The sequence below is a fragment of the Neolamprologus multifasciatus genome, chromosome 12 (assembly GCF_963576455.1).
Source record: "Neolamprologus multifasciatus chromosome 12, fNeoMul1.2, whole genome shotgun sequence".
NCBI classification, from domain to species: domain Eukaryota; kingdom Metazoa; phylum Chordata; class Actinopteri; order Cichliformes; family Cichlidae; genus Neolamprologus; species Neolamprologus multifasciatus.
Window position 1 is genome coordinate 11,991,661 of NC_140450.1, and position 17,203 is coordinate 12,008,863.

Sequence of the window (17,203 nt, forward strand, 5' to 3'; positions counted from 1 at the left end):
AACTGAGGACTGGACTGTATGATTTTTACATTTGCAATGAATCTGAGTGTAGATTGAGCTTGCTTTTGAGTGCATGTTTGGACATACAGGTCATTGTGGAACAGAGAGGTGATGCAAAGATGTTCGGTTAACCTGTGAGGTGAGTCTTGCAAATGCTGTTTCAGGGTAGTGAAACATCTGTGAACATCTACTACTCAAAGGTCTCTTTCTATAACTTGACATGAGCATGAATTAAGGATATTTCAGAGACAGCCATCTGAAACGCAAATATTAATTATTTGTTGATTTATCAAACTACAAATCATCTCAACACCCAAGCATTGCTCAGTCTTATGTGTTTTAGCTGCAAATGAAAGGAGATCTTATTATTTGATTTGGATTGCATAACTTTCACTGTCTCATCATTCTTATAATTCAATGCATAAAATTGACTGGTGCTGCCCTACTGTTGCAAGAATTCCAAGGTTGCTGCTTGGGCTACTGGATAAGAAATGTTCATGCAGTAGTAAGAGCCAAACATCAGGATAAGTGCGTCACTGAAGATAGTGATATGGCCATTCACAATGGCCATGCAGTTTGGGCCCCCCAGTCAACTGCAAGGTGTCCAAACTTTTGCTGTGGGCCCTTTCCTTTTCTGTTTAAAAATAAATAAATAAAAAATATGAAAATGATTTTATTAAAAATTAAATGTCATCTGTAACTTTATGCCATTTGGAATTATTTTATCTTCCACTTACTTAACTGTTCATATGAACTAAAATTTTGACCATGGGTGCCCAAACATTTACATTAAAGCACCACAACTGCGACAGGCATAATCTTTTGACATCCTTAAATGCAGCACAATACTCACCTTTACAGCTTACTGAATAAATTTGAGAACTCACAACACTAATCTGCAGAGGAAGAAAAAACCTTATGAATCATGAAACCTGCCAAAATCCAAATACATGTCTGCAATGTACGTTTATATGTAGTCAAATAATTTGCCTCAGCTGCTTTAGTCTACTTCCTCTCCACAAAATAAAATAATGTGGTGGACCACTGGAGGGCTCCACTCACACCCAGTTCTCAGGAAGTGTTGTTGCTGTGTTTTGGAGGGATAAGTGTTCAGTTGTGTGGTGATAAGTAATAAACGAGCAGTGTCAATCGAGAGCTCTCGTGTCGTCTGTGTTTACCTCCACATTGGTGACCCCTGACTTGAACATGTTGCAGTCCGATGGTGGCACCGACTCCACTCTGGATGCATCAGCAGCCGCCAGCCCTCTGCCTCCGGCTGCAGCTACGTTTGCTGTGGCGCTCGAGCTGCCGGACTTTTGGCTTCACGATCCCCCGTCGTGGTTCGTGCACGTGGAGGCTCAGTTCGCCCTTCATGGCATCTCGGCTGACAACACGAAATATCACGAAATATCGTTTCATGTAGTGGCTTCTCTCGACCCGCTAGCCACCCGTCGTGCGTTGACTCTCCTCCGGGACCCACCCACCCGAGGGAAGTACGCCGCCCTTAAGGAGCTGCTTCTTCGGCGCTATGCCCTCTCCGACGCAGAGCAAGCCGAGAAGCTCCTCTCCCTCTCAGGCCTGGGTGGTGGTACGGCTCTCGAACTGATGGAGCACATGCTATCTTTTCTCGGACCGGACGACGGGGGATTCCTCTTCGCCCACATATTCCTCCGACAGCTGCCAGCGGCCGTGAGAGCCGGCCTCACCAACTCTCCGCTTCTGGGCACGAAGGATTATCGCTCCCTGGCTGAGGACGTGGATCGTATTCTCCTGGCTACCCGCACTTTCCATGATCACGACCTAGTTCCAGCTTCGCCGGCAGCGCCTTCCACTTCCCCACTGACCTGCCCCGACGTCTCAGATCCTTCGCTGATGGCAAAGATCGCGGCACAGCGCCACGGACGGGACCTCTGTTTCTACCATCAGCGTTTTGGCGCCAGAGCGCGCCGCTGCCTGCCGCCTTGTGCTTTTCCGACCCTTGGACATGGACCCCGCCAGCTCGCTGTAGCGGCCGCGACCGCTGGCGACAAAGAAAAACTGCTCTTCATAGAAGACTTGCGCTCTGGGAGACGTTTCCTGGTCGACTCCGGCTCCCAGAAGAGCCTCCTTCCCCCGTCCGGAGCCGACAGTTTAGCAGCGGGCTGCGGACCGCAGTTTATTGCGGCTAATGGCTCTCCCATCGCAACGTTCGGGGAAAGGTTCGTGACTGTTTCATGGTCGGGATTTCCAATGGAACTTTGTTGTTGCCGCTAGCTCTGTACCTATTTTGGGCGCCGATTTTCTTTGTGCCCACGGACTGCTGGTCGATGTCGCTAACAGACGCTTAATCGATGCACTTTTTGTGCATCTTTTTCTTCAATACCCTGTTTCACTCGCGCCATCGAGCCCCTGAATCGGGCTAATTTATTGACTTCAGGGAATGTTTTTCAGCATTTACTCTTGGAGTTCCCTTCACTGACTGTTCCTAATTTCTCGAACACGGCAACGAAGCAAGGGGTTGAACATTATATCCCGACGGTCGGTCCGCCGGTGTTCGCACGTGCGCGTTGCCTCGACCCCGCGAAACTCTCCGTCGCTCGGGAAGAGTTTGCCGCAATGGAGCACCTCGGCATAGTGCAGCGCTCAAATAGTGCCTGGGCTTCTCCGCTACACATGGTGCCCAAGTCAGACGGTCGGTGGCGGCCGTGTGGGGATTTTCGCCGTTTGAATAATGTCACGGAGAACGACCGTTACCCCATTCCCCACATCCAGGATTTTTCCACCCACCTCGCCGGCACCTTCATTTTTTCTAGAATTGACTTGGTGCGGGGGTATCACCAGGTTCCCGTGCGCGCCGAAGACGTCCCCAAAACTGCCGTTATTACCCCTTTCGGCCTGTTTGAATATTTGCGCATGCCGTTCGGCCTGAAAGGTGCCGCCCAGACTTTTCAGCGGTTGATGGACTCTGTTTTGCGCGGGCTGCCCTTCGTCTTCGTGTACCTTGACGATATATTGGTGGCCAGCTGCTCTGAGAGTCAGCACGCGTCCCATCTGCATCAGGTTTTCCAGCGCTTGGCGGCACACGGCCTGATCGTCAACCCCTCCAAGTGCCAGTTCGGCTTGCCGGTTCTGGATTTCTTGGGCCACTGCATTTCCGTTGACGGTGTGGTTCCGTTGCCAGACAAGGTCCGGGCCGTTTCGGCTTTTCCGCGTCCTGCGTCCGTTAAAGCGCTGCAGGAGTTCTTGGGGATGGTCAATTTCTACAACCGCTTTCTCCCCAGAGCTGCGCACCTGCTGCAGCCTCTCTATGCTGCCTTGAAGGGTAAAACAGCTAAGGACCCGATTGATTGGCTCCCTGAACGCATCCAGGCATTTTCTGGGGCCAAGACCGCGCTGGCAAACGCCGCCCTGCTGGCCCACCCGTTTCCGTCGGCGGAGATTGCGTTGACCTCCGACGCGTCGGACGTGGCGGTGGGCGCAGTGTTAGAACAGCGGGTCTCCGGTGTCTGGCAACCGCTCGCTTTTTTTAGTCGCACGCTTAGGGACAGTGAGCGCAAATATTGTTGCTGGCCCTGCACCTCGCGACACGGCATTTTCGTTTTTTCTCGAGGGTCAGAGCTTCACCGCATACGTCGATCATAAACCTTTGACATTCGCGATGTCCAAGGTCTCTGATCCGTGGAGCGGGCGCCAGCAGCGCCAGTTGGCAGCCATTTCCGAGTTCACAACTGACATTCAGCACGTGGCTGGTAAGTCCAACTGCGTGGCTGACTGTCTATCCCGTGTGCTGGTCTCTCCCGTTTATGTTGGCATAGACTTCGAGGCTATGGCCGCTGACCAACAGGCCGACCCGGACGTCCTTGCCCTTCGGTCTGCGCAAACGGGCCTTGTATTGGAGGACAGACCCGTGTGGAATGGCGGGCCCAGCCTGCTTTGCGATGTTTCCACCAGCCGTCCACGCCCTGTAGTCCCCCTTTCGTGGCGTCGTCGCGTTTTCGACTCCGTACATGCCCTCTCTCATCCAGGCGTCCGGGCCTCGGTCAAGCTGGTCAGCTCTAGGTTCGTTTGGCCGGGCCTTCGTAAATCAGTGAAAGAGTGGGCAGCCGCGTGCATCCCATGCCAACATGCTAAGATCCATAGGCACACACAGGCACCCCTCGAATCCTTCCGCGTTCCAGGGAGGCGTTTTGATCATGTGCATGTGGATCTGGTTAGTCCTCTGCCGCAGTCACAAGGTTTCATGCACCTTTTGACTGTAGTGGACCGCACAACCCGCTGGCCTGAGGCAGTGCCTCTGGCGTCCACTACAGCAGCAGCAGTGGCCAGGGCATTTTTGTCAACGTGGGTTTCGTGTTTCGGTCCCCCCGCCGACATCACCTCAGACAGGGGCCCCCAGTTCGTTTCCGAGCTTTGGTCTGCCATGGCTGACGGCCTGGGGGTCAAGGTCCACCGAACCACTGTGTACCACCCGCAGGCCAACGGGATGTGCGAACGTTTCCACCGGTCGCTTAAGGCCGCGTTCCGTGCTTCTCTCACAGATGGCAACTGGGTTGACCGCCTTCCATGGGTTTTACTTGGGTTGCGCTGCGCAGTTAAAGAAGACCTTGGGGTTTCCCCGGCTGAACTTGTCCTCGGTCAGCCCCTCCGGGTCCCCGGGGAATTCTTGCCTGAGAGCCCACCCCCGTGCTTCGCTCCATCTGTGCTGTCTCTCCGTCCCCCAAGAGACTCGTTTTCTCTTCCTGGCCCAGTGCACCATTGTGTGCCCGGCACCTTTGCTCCAAGGTCGTTGGACTCCTCGCAGTTTGTTTTTGTCAGGCATGACGCTCATAGGCCTCCGCTGCGTCCACTGTATGACGGCCCCTTTAGGGTTATTCAACCGGGCCGGAAGTATTTCCTTTTGGATTTTGGGGGTCGACAGGAGGCTGTTTCTATTGACAGACTTAAACCAGCACATGTGCTTCTGGATGATCAGGTGGTGCCGGCTCAGGCCCCCCGCCATGGCCGCCCGCCTTCCACTGGACCGGACAATCCTGCTTCTTCCTCTGGGAGCACCCCCCACCTGGCGGGGCCCGAGCTATCTTCAGTTTTTCCTGACTGCCCATGCCAGCCTGGCCCTCAGGCTCGTTTCCCCTCCGCCAGCTCTCCACCTCCCCGGTTCAGCCGTTCTGGACGTTTAATTAAAGCGAGGGTTCTGGACTAGGGGATGACCCTACTGGGTGTTCGGGGGGGGGGCATGTGTGGTGGACCACTGGAGGGCTCCACTCACACCCAGTTCTCAGGAAGTGTTGTCGCTGTGTTTTGGAGGGAAAAGTGTTCAGTTGTGTGGTGATAAGTAATAAACGAGCAGTGTCAATCGAGAGCTCTCGTGTCGTCTGTGTTTACCTCCACAATAAAGTACTTGGCTTATCCTTTACATGTCCATTACATTTTATAGGGCAAACCTAGCACAGTGGGCTACTTCTATTTCCCTCACTTTATCATGCAGCTCATCTTGGTGCGCATGACCTCTCTACATGAGTGCAGGTGTGCTGCTAGAGTAGAACAGCTCGCCTATTAGGTCTTAAGTTGCATACTTAATTTCACATTTTTGAAAACGCAGATTTTTCTATGCGTTTGCACCTTTCGTTCACACGTAACCGGCGTTTTTGGTCACTGAAAACGGAGATTTTTAAAAACTCCGGCCAGGGTGGATACTTTTTAAAACTCCGTTTTTGCATTTACGTGTGGACAAGAAAAACGGAGAAAACGCAGCATCAAAGGTGTGCGCATTTTTTGACGTCACACTGTGCGCCATGTTATTGTTTTGGTGAAATGAATTTCTACACTACTGTTAATTGTACTCTGTACAGTGTTTAAATGCTTACATATACACACACAGTTACTGTCCCTCCACACATATGACTCAGTTCTTCTTCTATGCCCCAGCTTTGTTTACTATTTTCCACCGAGGCTTCTAGACTTCTGATTGGCCAACATTTCTGCACGGTTAGGAATATATCGCCACCTGTTGCTTTGGCATGTTCCTAGCAGCGTTTTCCTTCATTTCTGCCTTTATGTGTGGATGGGATTTTTTTTTTTTTAAATGAAAACGGAAAATCTCCGTTTTCAAAAATACCCGGGTACGTGTGGCCGCTGTCGTCGCGGGCCCCCTAACGGGTATTAGCAGTGTAGAAACTATCCGCGTTGCAACTGCTGTGTTTACACGGTCACAGAAAGCTGGCAGCTAACAAATTGGCAAACAACAACTCTGCTAGCCAGCAAGCTAGCGGCTGGTCTGACTACACCAGGGGTCTGCAACCTTTAACACCCAAAGAGCCACTTGGACCCGCTTTCCACGCAAAAGAAAACACTGGGAGCCGCAAATACTTTTTGATATCTAAAATGAAGATAACACTGTATATATTGTTTTTTTTACCTTTATCAATCAATCAATCAAAATTTATTTATATAGCACATTTAAAAACAACAGTTTTGATCAAAGTGCTTCACAAATTAAAAAAAAAAAAAAGAATAAATAAAAAAAAAATCAAATCAAATAAAATAAGACAAATACAACGCAAGATGAGACAAACATAGAAACCAACCAAATGATAATAAACTATCTTACATCAAAGCCAGAGTAAAAAGATGGGTCTTTAAACGAGATTTAAAAGACTGAACAGTTTCAGAAGAGCGAATGGCAATAGGGAGGTTGTTCCACAATCTAGGAGCTGCAATAGCAAAGGCACGGTCGCCTCTGGTTTTCAACCTAGACTTAGGTTGCATTAAGAGCATCTGGTTAGAAGATCTTAGTGCTTTTACAGGGTTATACAAATGAAGAAGATCTGTTAAATAGCTAGGGGCAGTGTTATTTAAGATTTTATAAGTGAATAAAATAATTTTAAAATCAATGCGAAATTTCACAGGGAGCCAGTGTAACTTGGTTAAAACTGGAGTCATATGGTCATGCATTCTGGCACCCGATAAAAGACGTGCAGCAGCGTTCTGTACTAATTGCAACCGGTGAAGAGAGGAGTGGGGGAGGCCTAAATAGAGGGAGTTACAATAGTCCAGTCTAGAGGTAATGAATGCATGAATAAGCTTTTCAAAGTCCTTGGGGGAGACGAAAGGCTTAACTTTAGAAATTTGACGTAGCTGATAGAAACCGGATTTAACCACAGTAGATACTTGTTTCTCTAATTTGAAAGAGCTATCCAGGAGTACCCCAAGGTCTCTTACAACGTTGGAGAGGTAGCTAGCAAGTGGGCCAAGGGTAACAGTTAGTTGGTTCAATGGAATATGGCTGTCAAAGACAATAACCTCAGTTTTACTGTCATTCAATATTAGAGAGTTTTGAGATAGCCAGGTTCTCACATCATGAAGACAATTAAACAATGTATGCAATGGATCTGTGACATTCAAACTCAAAGGGAAATAAATTTGAATGTCATCGGCATAACAATGGAAAGAAATAGATCCCAAGGGCAACATGTACAGAGAGAATAGCATAGGGCCCAAAACAGACCCCTGGGGCACACCACAGAGAAAAGGAGCCGAGGAGGAGGAATATTGCCCCATAGTGATAGAGAGTGACCTCTCTGAAAGATAAGATTTAAACCATGATAAGGCTGTGCCCTTAAGGCCAACTACTTGCTCTAACCTTGATAATAAAATGTTATGATCTACTGTGTCAAACGCAGAAGTCAGATCCAGTAAGACTAGAACCACAGAGCAACCTGAGTCGGTGGTTAAAAGGAGATCATTAAAAACTCTTAGCAAAGCTGTCTCAGTACTATGTCAAGGCTTGAAGCCCGACTGGAATTTTTCAGAAATACCATTGGAATCTAGGAAGGTCTGAAGTTGTTTACAGACCACTTTTTCCAGGATCTTTGACATAAAGGGAAGCTTAGAAATTGGTCTATAATTTGAAAGAACACTGGGGTCAAGATTAGTCTTCTTAATAATGGGTTGAACAACAGCATGCTTGAAGGCAGACGGTACACAGCCCGAAGACAATGATGCATTCAAAATTAATAAAATACAAGACCCAATAGTATTCAACGCTTCCTTAAAAATACGGGCAGGGAGAATATCATGTGGGGAATTGGAGATTGTTAAGTGGTCAATTATTTCCTTTACATCAGAAAGAGTCACAGGCTCAAAGCATTTAGAAACTGAAACTTGATGTGGAACTACCGATAAAAACGGGGCTCTTAAAATAGTGATTTTTTCAATAAAATACCTTAAAAAACTTTCACAAAGAGCCGGAGAAACTTCCTTGTGTGCTGTAGCATGAGGATTAATCACAGAGTTAAAAATCTTAAAAAGAGCGTGGGGCTTGTGACAATTGGTCGAAATAAGACCTGATAAGTAGGCAGATTTAGCAACTTTGACGGATTTCTGATATTTTGACAGACAATTATGGAAGATTTCCGCTGACACTACGAGCTTATCCTTTTTATACTTCCTCTCAGCACAACGGCATTCGCGCCTGAGAGCACGGGTAGTTTCATTCAGCCAGGGTTGGCATGACGACTTAGTACGCTTAGTCTTATGTGGAGCCACAGTGTCCAGAATAGAAGAACATGTGGAATTAAAAAGGTTGGTAAGCTCGTCAGTCGATAAATCCACAAGACAGACGGAGTCGGGGAGCGCAGAGTTGGCGAAAAGAGTAGAGAAGTTGGTAATGGTTTCAGAATTAATCGAGCGCATCTGGTGTAATGGACCCTGGCTGTTAAGCTCCATATGTCGTAGCACAACATTAAACATAACCACGGAATGATCAGAGATCCCAGAGTCCTTGATATCCGTTATACAAATATCCAGACCGTAGGACAAAACTAGGTCAAGCGAATGACCTTTTAAATGCGTTGGTTCACTTACCCATTGCGTAAGATTAAAAGTGTCAACAAGGGCAAGGAAATCCTTTGTTAGTGTGCATGCCTCACAACAGACATGTATATTAAAATCACCAACAATTAAAACACGATCGTAGCGTAAAAACAGGCTCCCTAGTAGTTCAGAAAACTGAAAAATAAAATCCTTAACAGATTTCGGGGGTCGATACACCACAGCACAAAGAATTGGGGGAACACTGTTCAGTTCCAGTAGCTGCACCTCGAAGCTGGTGAAAGAGACGGGTGGTAGTTCCCGGCATCGAAATTTGTGTTTAAAAATCGAAGCCAATCCTCCACCTCTGCCAGAGATCCTAGGAGAGCTAGCAAAGGCACAATCTGGGGGAAGAAGTTCTGAAAAAGCAGAAGATTCCTCAGGACGAAGCCAGGTTTCCGTCAGATAAAGAAAATCCAGCCCAGTTGAGACGAAAAGGTAGTTTAAAATAAAAGTCTTGTTTACCAGTGATCTCATTTAGCAAAGCCATCCGAAGTGTAGTCGGGTTGTTGTTAGTTGGAACAGATCTCAGCAGGCGAAGATTGCTGTAGTTCACACCACCTCTGGAAAGCCGCACCCAGCTCCGAACCGGTGGGCACTCGGTCGGGGAGTCTAGGTGAGCGTAGTGTTCAACAGGACTTATCCAGCGATGGCAGGGCAATCTATAGCAGAAGTGGCCCCAGAGAGCATGAGAAGAAGATAGTGTTTACAAATACGTGGTAGCTGGTTGCATCAAGTGAGTTTAAGTAAGCCTTGAGGCGAACACGAATACCGCTCCGTTTACCCCGTCGCCTATGACGTTTCCTAGGTGGAAGGGTAGCTGGGAAGCGGCGTAAATGATCAGAGATATCCGTCGAAGTTGAGAAAAAGTTCCCTGATTGCCACTTGAAACCAGGCGTTTGGTGAGTCAATGGCTGGAGATTCAGAAGAGTTTGACGATCATAGGTAAGAAGCGCAAAGGCGTCAGGATAACACAGAGAAAATAGGATAGCAGACAGTAGACAAAACTCGAGGAGACGGCTTGCCGCAAACACTGGCGCCATCTTTGGTCTTTGTCACCAGCTTGCTTGCTTGTCACTATGCTTTGTGTGAACAACTAAAGTAAGTAAGTAAAGTTTATTTATTAAGCACTTTTCACAGACAGGCAGTCACAAAGTGCTGTACACAAATATTAAAATAAACAATACAATCAATAGACATTATACACAATGTAAAAGATCAAATGTAAAAAATGTAAAGAATATAAAATACGTAGATCAAAAAAAGGCTTGTTTGAACAGAAAAGCTTTTAACTGCTTTTTAAAAGAATCCACAGAGCAACTAAGGTGTGTTGCTTATGAAATCCATGAAGTGCTACAGAGAAAATTACATTTTATTTATGTAAATAACACATTTTGAACTCTTAAAGAAATATAACAAAAGGAAAGACAGCCAGCTGAACTAAAATGATCCAGCAAACAAAAACTGCTGTGAGCCGCCACCCTTATATCGCCTTTGGACTTTTAGAGCCTTGACCTGACTTTTAAAAAATAATTGGAAAAAAGCACTATGCTGCTAAAAGATGAAAAATAGATATTTGCAAAATTCTGCCTAAATATGTATTTTACCTGGTTAATGTGTGTGGCGGGGCGTGGTCTGCAGCGCCGCTGTATGGGAGGCGGACGCATCTGAGCGGCACCCGCAATCGCGCCTCGCTGCCTTAAAGTCTGTGCTCTCTCTGCTGTTGTTGGTGTGTGTCGGGCTGTGAGCTGAAAAGCTACAGCCGGCTGTATGCGTACAGCAACCATGTGTGAAAAGTGGTCAGTAAAGAGATGCTGAAAAGCATCTTCATGGAAACATCGTCGGGTCTGCCGTGATATGTTTACAATAAGACTTATCGTCCCGAACCTCTACGCACAGCATCTGCAAATCGGGGCTTTCATCTTTAGCAGGACTGTAAGCTGTCGTCTGTGAGGCGTGAGCGGTGTTCGTTTTAACATAGTTCACGGTGGAGCTGCTGACATAATGTGGATCCGAAGATCCATAACTGGCCTACCTGGGGTCGAAAGTCTCGATAAATGCACAGCGTTTTGGCGGGTATAGCGGCTTCCGCGAGTGTGACGCTTATTTTGAGCGATGAAAAAATAATAAGATATAATTTTATTTTTATATTTCAAAATCACGATAATCTTCCAATTTAGAACTACAAGTTAAAAAAAGAACTAACATAAATAAATTACACTTCAGCTAAATACTTCTCATTTATTTTCCCAAACCACCCAGAGCCGCAAAATAAAGACTAAAGAGCCGCATGCGGCCCCGGAGCCGCGGGTTGCCGACCCCTGGACTACACCTTATAACTGACAGACGACGTGCTTTGGCTTCATAGCTGGGATTCCATGCCTTTTACCGTCTCAGTAAACTTCGAGCCATAGTGGTTGTGGAGATCAGGGAAATTATTTTACTGCTATTGTTAATAGGGATGGGTATTGTTTAGGTTTTATCCGATACTGGTGCCAAACCGGTACTTTTGAAACGGTGCCGGTGCTTAAACGGTGCTCGAACCGGTGCTCGAATCGGTGCTTAAAGAATGGAAGACACAAACTTGTCCTAAAACCTCTCATGTTTAGCTGTTTTTTTTGTAAAAAGATAACAATGTTAACCTTTTCTGCAGCTATAGGGCATATATGGTATCACTCTTGGCTAGAAGCAGTGTTTAAACAATGGAAAAAACACAAACTTTGTCCAAAAACCTCTCATGTTTAGCTGTTTTCCACTTTTTCTTTGGTCATTTTAGCCTTTGTATCTGCCATGAAACAAGAAGACAGCCGCATGTAACTACCACGGTGTTTGCTAGTTCACCTTACATGCATTAATGTGATAATGTGGTTATCACGTGGTTAGCGCACTCAACGTAAATTACACACGAACAACATTAAGCCACTCACGCAGAGAAGAACGGCTGCTGCTGCCATCATCATCCATCATCCTTTCTGCTACACTGGCAGGGCTAGGGGCCACGCCTCTACTCTTCGGGTTCTTGGGAGATGTTGCTAACTCCGGTCTGATAACAGGCACCACGCCCGCAGTAGATGTGCTCGGCGTGAGCTCTCACAGCAAGCTATCCAATGCGGTGCATTTCTCGGCTTAAAAAAACCCGCTATGCGTCGCCAGGCGTTTCATCAGATTCGAGGTGTTACTTCCTTTGCACATTATCAGCTTAAAGCACTTGTTGCAGGCTGCTGAGTTTGCATCTTTTGCTGTGAAGTACAGCCAGACACTGACCACTTTGCCTTGGGCATTTTTAATCTGTAGCTCTGCTCTAAAAGAACGTACGTACCTGGGCCCACCTACTATCCTTGGAAAGGTAAAATGATTGGCTAGAATCCAAAGTGTATGACATCTCAGGGAAAAAAAGCACAGAAAAAAAGCACCGAAATAAAGCACCGAAATGTGCGCTGCTTTTCGGTCTGGTTACTGCCATTTATGTCAGAACCGATACCGGTACCTATCCCTAATTGTTAATAATCATCATCATTACCATTGCATTAATAATACAGTTTACAGTATTGATATTGCATTCAGATGTTTAAACATATTGGTACCCAATTAGGCTTTATTACAGGTGCAGTTATAACCACTTTAAACTGTTGAGTTAAATCAATAATCTTAAATGCTTTAGAATGCTTGTTTTAATCTTAAATGTCCATGTGCTGATTCTGTTGACAGGACACAGGAAGCGCAGGCTTTTGCAGAGCGTGAAAGTGAAAGTTACTTTGAGGAGCTGTGGGGAGGATGCAATTTGAATAACCAGGTTATTCATTATTGTCTTTTATTCATTTATATCTTTTGATTAAGCTTTTAGTAGAGGTTCTTGATTAGGACATTTATTCAACATATTACAGATATAGTTTCAGTTAGGTTATTGTGCACATGAGAATTGGCCTCTCTTCTCGTGAGACAAAGTTTGTGTGAGGTCGAGCCACACACACACACACACATACACACACACACACCTGCATACACTGTAGGTAGGTTATGTTCTAGTTGAGAGTTCGGATATTTGCTGGTCACTGCATTTTTGTGCGTGCAGAATTGCTAGTTTGTTGCAGAGCATGGCCTGAGGTTTTGGAGAAGCGAGAGTCAGAAGATGGACAGGAAGCACTTGCCACAGAGACGAGGCGATGTTCTTTTCAAACTGTGTTAAAAGTCATTGTGGTTTTGACACCACCATTAATTTTTTTTATGTTATTTTACATTTGACACGTAAAATCACATTCTATTTATGTAAATTTAATGATATTGTAGAAAAATGATACAAAACTGTAAAATACACAGTAAAAATACTTTAATATTACTTTTTTTTATACAGTGTAGGCAATCTTTAAACATATAAGTTCTTCTTTCTTTTTTTGAAAAGCTCTGTGACACCCAAAGAAGTACTGTATGTGTACATGTATACTACATGTACACATACAGTAGGAACTGTTTTCTTTTTTTTTTTTTTTTTTTTTTTTTTTTTTACAAAAACAGTATTAACTGTTTCGAAATGAAAAAGTCTTGCCTTTGCAGAGGCTTGACTTAATTGCACAAACTAGCATAATTTTTAATACTTGTAATAACAGAATATTTAACTTGAGTTTTAACTGCACTGACTTATTGCCAGTGTGGATGTTTAAGACTTTTATTGTCAGACTTTTAGAATTAATTGTATTTATAACATAAAAGCACATCAGTATAGCATTCAACTGAGGGGGTAGAGAGGCATTTTTGGACGGGTCTGGATTTGCAAGGCCTGCCCTTATAAGCGAAGCTGACTTACTAACACTGACATGGAGCCATTCCAGTTTAAGACTCCATTGAATGGTTTACTTGATAGCTGATTTGATGTGTTGTTGCAGAGAAAAACCCCTTGATAGCGAGAGAACTGAGAAGAACATGATTAAATGAAACCCAAGACAACATAGGAGAGAGACTGTAGACAGTCTTTCAGAGAAATCTGCAAGAGTTTAAAACCCTTATTTTAGAGGTGAAATGTGACAAATGTCGATGCATTGACTGCCCACATAAGTACCTCAAGGCATTCTAACGTTTCTGCCTGGTGTAGAGACATTCCTCTATAAAGCCTGGGTGAAGCAAAGTCTTTATACTCTGATGCACATATTCCACATGTAATACTTTTAAAATTTAACTGGACGAACGGGCATAATTTTTAATACTTGGATGAAGCATTCAGAGAACTTGCCTGAATCTGAGTGCAGCACTGCACACTTCAGAATTCATCCTGCTGCTTCTATCTATTCTCAGTATATATACTGTATTCATGAAGGTTTCTCTTGACTATCAAATACTTCGACTTTGACAATGATAGTCCTACCTCCTTCAGAGAAAGCTGGATGCCTGCACACAAGTAATTAAACAATTCAGCGATCAAAGCATTATTCTGATTTTATTGAAAATATATCCAACTAACATCTTTTACATTGTTAATTATTCCTGGATTGTAGTTTTTGGTTAATAACAAAGTAAAACATGATTAAGATGTAGTTGTTCCAGAGCTTCAGAGGAAGATGGTGATTATAGCTGAAGACACCAGCAGGAGCATAGCACTGGGACCAGTTGGTATAGCACTGTTGCACAAGTTCCCTTCACAGCAGCTCATAGGACTGACACATAAGACACTGTTTATGCAGCTCTTAGTGACGGTACCTGTAACACATAATGGGAAAACCTCAGTTTAACTAATGCAATGCTCATAAAATGTATGATTTACAGCTTTAAACACTTAATACACTGCAGAACAACTTACCGCTGATAGTGGTGCTGAAACATCGGTCCATGCCAGCAGGACAAGTTACGACATCAGTGCAGGAGTGAGGGTCAGAGAATCCACATTCGTAGCATTTTAATCCACATGCTGCAGAGAAACAAAGAAAGCTGTCATTCATAGATGAAGATTCTCCAAATACAAAGCATGATCCATTAGACTGCAGATGCCTTAATGAGATGAAGAAAAGCTTTTTTTTCATTCAGAGAAAAGGCTTCTTATAAAGTTTGTGGTACCACCGCTCAGAGAATGCACCAGGAAATTAAAAGAGAGAGAGAGAAAGGGCAAAGGACATCAAATTCCTCAAAAAAACTAATCAACAAGAACCCAGATTAGATAAAATAATACCCTGCAGATCTATACAGTATATGCAGGTAAATAGCTCTCTTCAATAAAAAGCAAATGGAACCTTATTGTGCAGTGCAAGCAATTGAAATTAATGTGTTTCAAAGCGCAGCACTGCGTGTTGGGTGCTGTGGAAAAAGACCTTTAGGATCTGCCATTTCTATTACAAAATACAGTGAGCTCCATAATTTGATTTATAAAGGCAATTTTTAAAATAGTTTTGCATCTGTACATGACTATAGTGTATTTTAAATCAAACTTTTAATGTTTCAGCTCTTCAGTTTCAATTCCCCAGAAAGTGAGTAGGATGGTACTGAACACCCCGCCTTGTTTAGGAGGTAATTTAACTTTGTGCCGATGCAACATTGTGCAATATGTTTACAAAAAAGTTAATGCTTCCAAATGATCTCTAGTTTTAAGATGCACATAGATGGATGTCCTTTACTGCAAAAGGCAGCAATCATAAACTTCATTAATAATAGCTTGCTGTACATGACTATAGTGTATTTCAAATCAAACTTTTAATGAAAAAAACTCTTACATATTCACCTATTTTTTAAGAGTTACGCTTTTTTCACATCACAGAAGAATTGTGGTTCAGATGTGCTTTTCAAGGTGATCTGAACCTCTCTTCAGTTTAATTTCTCTTACAGTTTGGTTTAAAAATAGGAGAGCTGAAAGGACCAGTGATTATCTGATTATCTGGTAAAGAACAAGACAAATAAATCATAAGTTGCTCTTACCTGCAGACAAACTCAAAACCAGGATCAGAGCTCCAAGAAGTTTCATGGTGAGACGTAAGAAAGAAGTACACGATCTGTGAGGAGGACAGGAAGTGAAATAGGCTTTGTTCCTTTGTTCAGCTCTTCAGTTTCAATTCCTGAGAAAGTGAGTAGGACAGTACTGAACACCCCGCCCTGTTGAGAAGGTGAATTCACCTTATGTCGATGCAACATTACTCTTATTTGTGTGCACATCTGCGCTTGCTCGTCTTGCGCCACATGTTCTCCAAAAGATGTTAATGCAACCAAATGATCACCACTATTAAGATACACAGGATGGATTTGCAGTGCTGCAAAAGGCAGCAATCATAAAGTTAATTAAGAATAGGTTACTACTACTCGGTTGGACCTCATGTTACCACCAGAAGTGCTTTAAACATATATGTTCTCTTTTTTTTTTTGAAAAGCTCTTTGACACACAAAGATGTATTGTCTCTATGGCTCTATATGATATCCTTTTCTTGTAGACTCTACACTCTGCCTTTGTTTTGTCAATAAGATTGAAATGGCTCCAGACTTTGCTACATTTCTTGGTGTCACTCATTTTCTTTACTGTACCTTTCCAATGTGACGGTGTTGTCTCTTGTTCCCGGCTGTCTTTCTTTCCCTCTCCCTCCCTAGATCGATCAGTTGTTTACATCACTCAACACAAGCAGAACTGCATTACTGCAGCAGAAGACACATCGTCCACATTCAGAAGCACATCTCTGTATAGTGACTGGTCTTGTGATTTAAACAGGCAAATGTTCAGCATTCAAACTACAGGTGAAGAATAGTCAAACCAGATGTTTCCCCCGTTATGTCGATATCAGCTAGGCAAGTACACACCTACACAGCATGTTAACAAACTGTGAAAAAAAGCCACACAAAAAATGAATGATTGCTGGTAACGGTTTCTATACATTAGTATTTACGAAGGGTATGTTGTGACTTACCTTAAAAATTACAGCGGTCCCTCGCTAATAACGCGGTTCACCTTTCACCTGGCTGTGAGATTTTTTCGTGCAAGTTTGCATGCTTATTTTTTTACATCACATTGTCCTGCGTCCTGATCGCTGCAGACGATCTCCTCCGTGACATCTCTCCTGTACAATACAGAATCTCTGCATCGATCGCTAGCAGTGTGACTCTGAAGTGCAGTGCTGTATGTCCACAATGTCCACGACACGTTTTGCACGTCAAAAAATAAAATTGGCTAATTGATTTCACCTATCACTGGTTATTTTTAGAACATAACACCCGCGATAAACGAGGGACAGCTGAGAAATATAACATTTGAATCCATTTTCTCTTTTGCCCTGAGGCGCGGGGGAAAAATATCAACAAGTTGATGAACATTATTTACAGATATATTGGGTAAATGCCCGAGACATCTATAGAAGTGTAAATCGCCGCTTGATTCATTCATTTGCTTAACTTGTTT

General features: G+C 44.3%; 1 protein-coding gene across 1 annotated transcript; it reads right to left on the bottom strand.

The window, feature by feature from the left end:
• Positions 1-14,258: 14,258 nt before the first annotated feature.
• LOC146506546 (uncharacterized) lies at positions 14,259-16,391 on the bottom strand. The gene is made up of 4 exons (XM_085179785.1): positions 16,339-16,391; positions 15,742-15,815; positions 14,636-14,743; positions 14,259-14,535 (listed from the first exon to the last, which is right to left on the bottom strand). The coding sequence occupies exons 2-4, from the start codon at positions 15,785-15,787 to the stop codon at positions 14,387-14,389; spliced, it is 303 nt and encodes a 100-aa protein (XP_085035911.1). The 5' UTR covers positions 15,788-15,815; positions 16,339-16,391; the 3' UTR covers positions 14,259-14,386.
• Between the last annotated feature and the right edge of the window lie 812 nt (positions 16,392-17,203).

Bases quoted from the DNA above. Each gene is read 5' to 3' on its own strand.
- LOC146506546 (XM_085179785.1), bottom strand. From the start codon at position 15,787: ATGAAACTTCTTGGAGCTCTGATCCTGGTTTTGAGTTTGTCTGCAG. The intron at 14,744-15,741 runs GTAAGAGCAACT...GTTTCTCTGCAG, and splicing joins GGTTTTGAGTTTGTCTGCAG to CATGTGGATTAAAATGCTAC. The intron at 14,536-14,635 runs GTAAGTTGTTCT...TATGTGTTACAG, and splicing joins TTTCAGCACCACTATCAGCG to GTACCGTCACTAAGAGCTGC.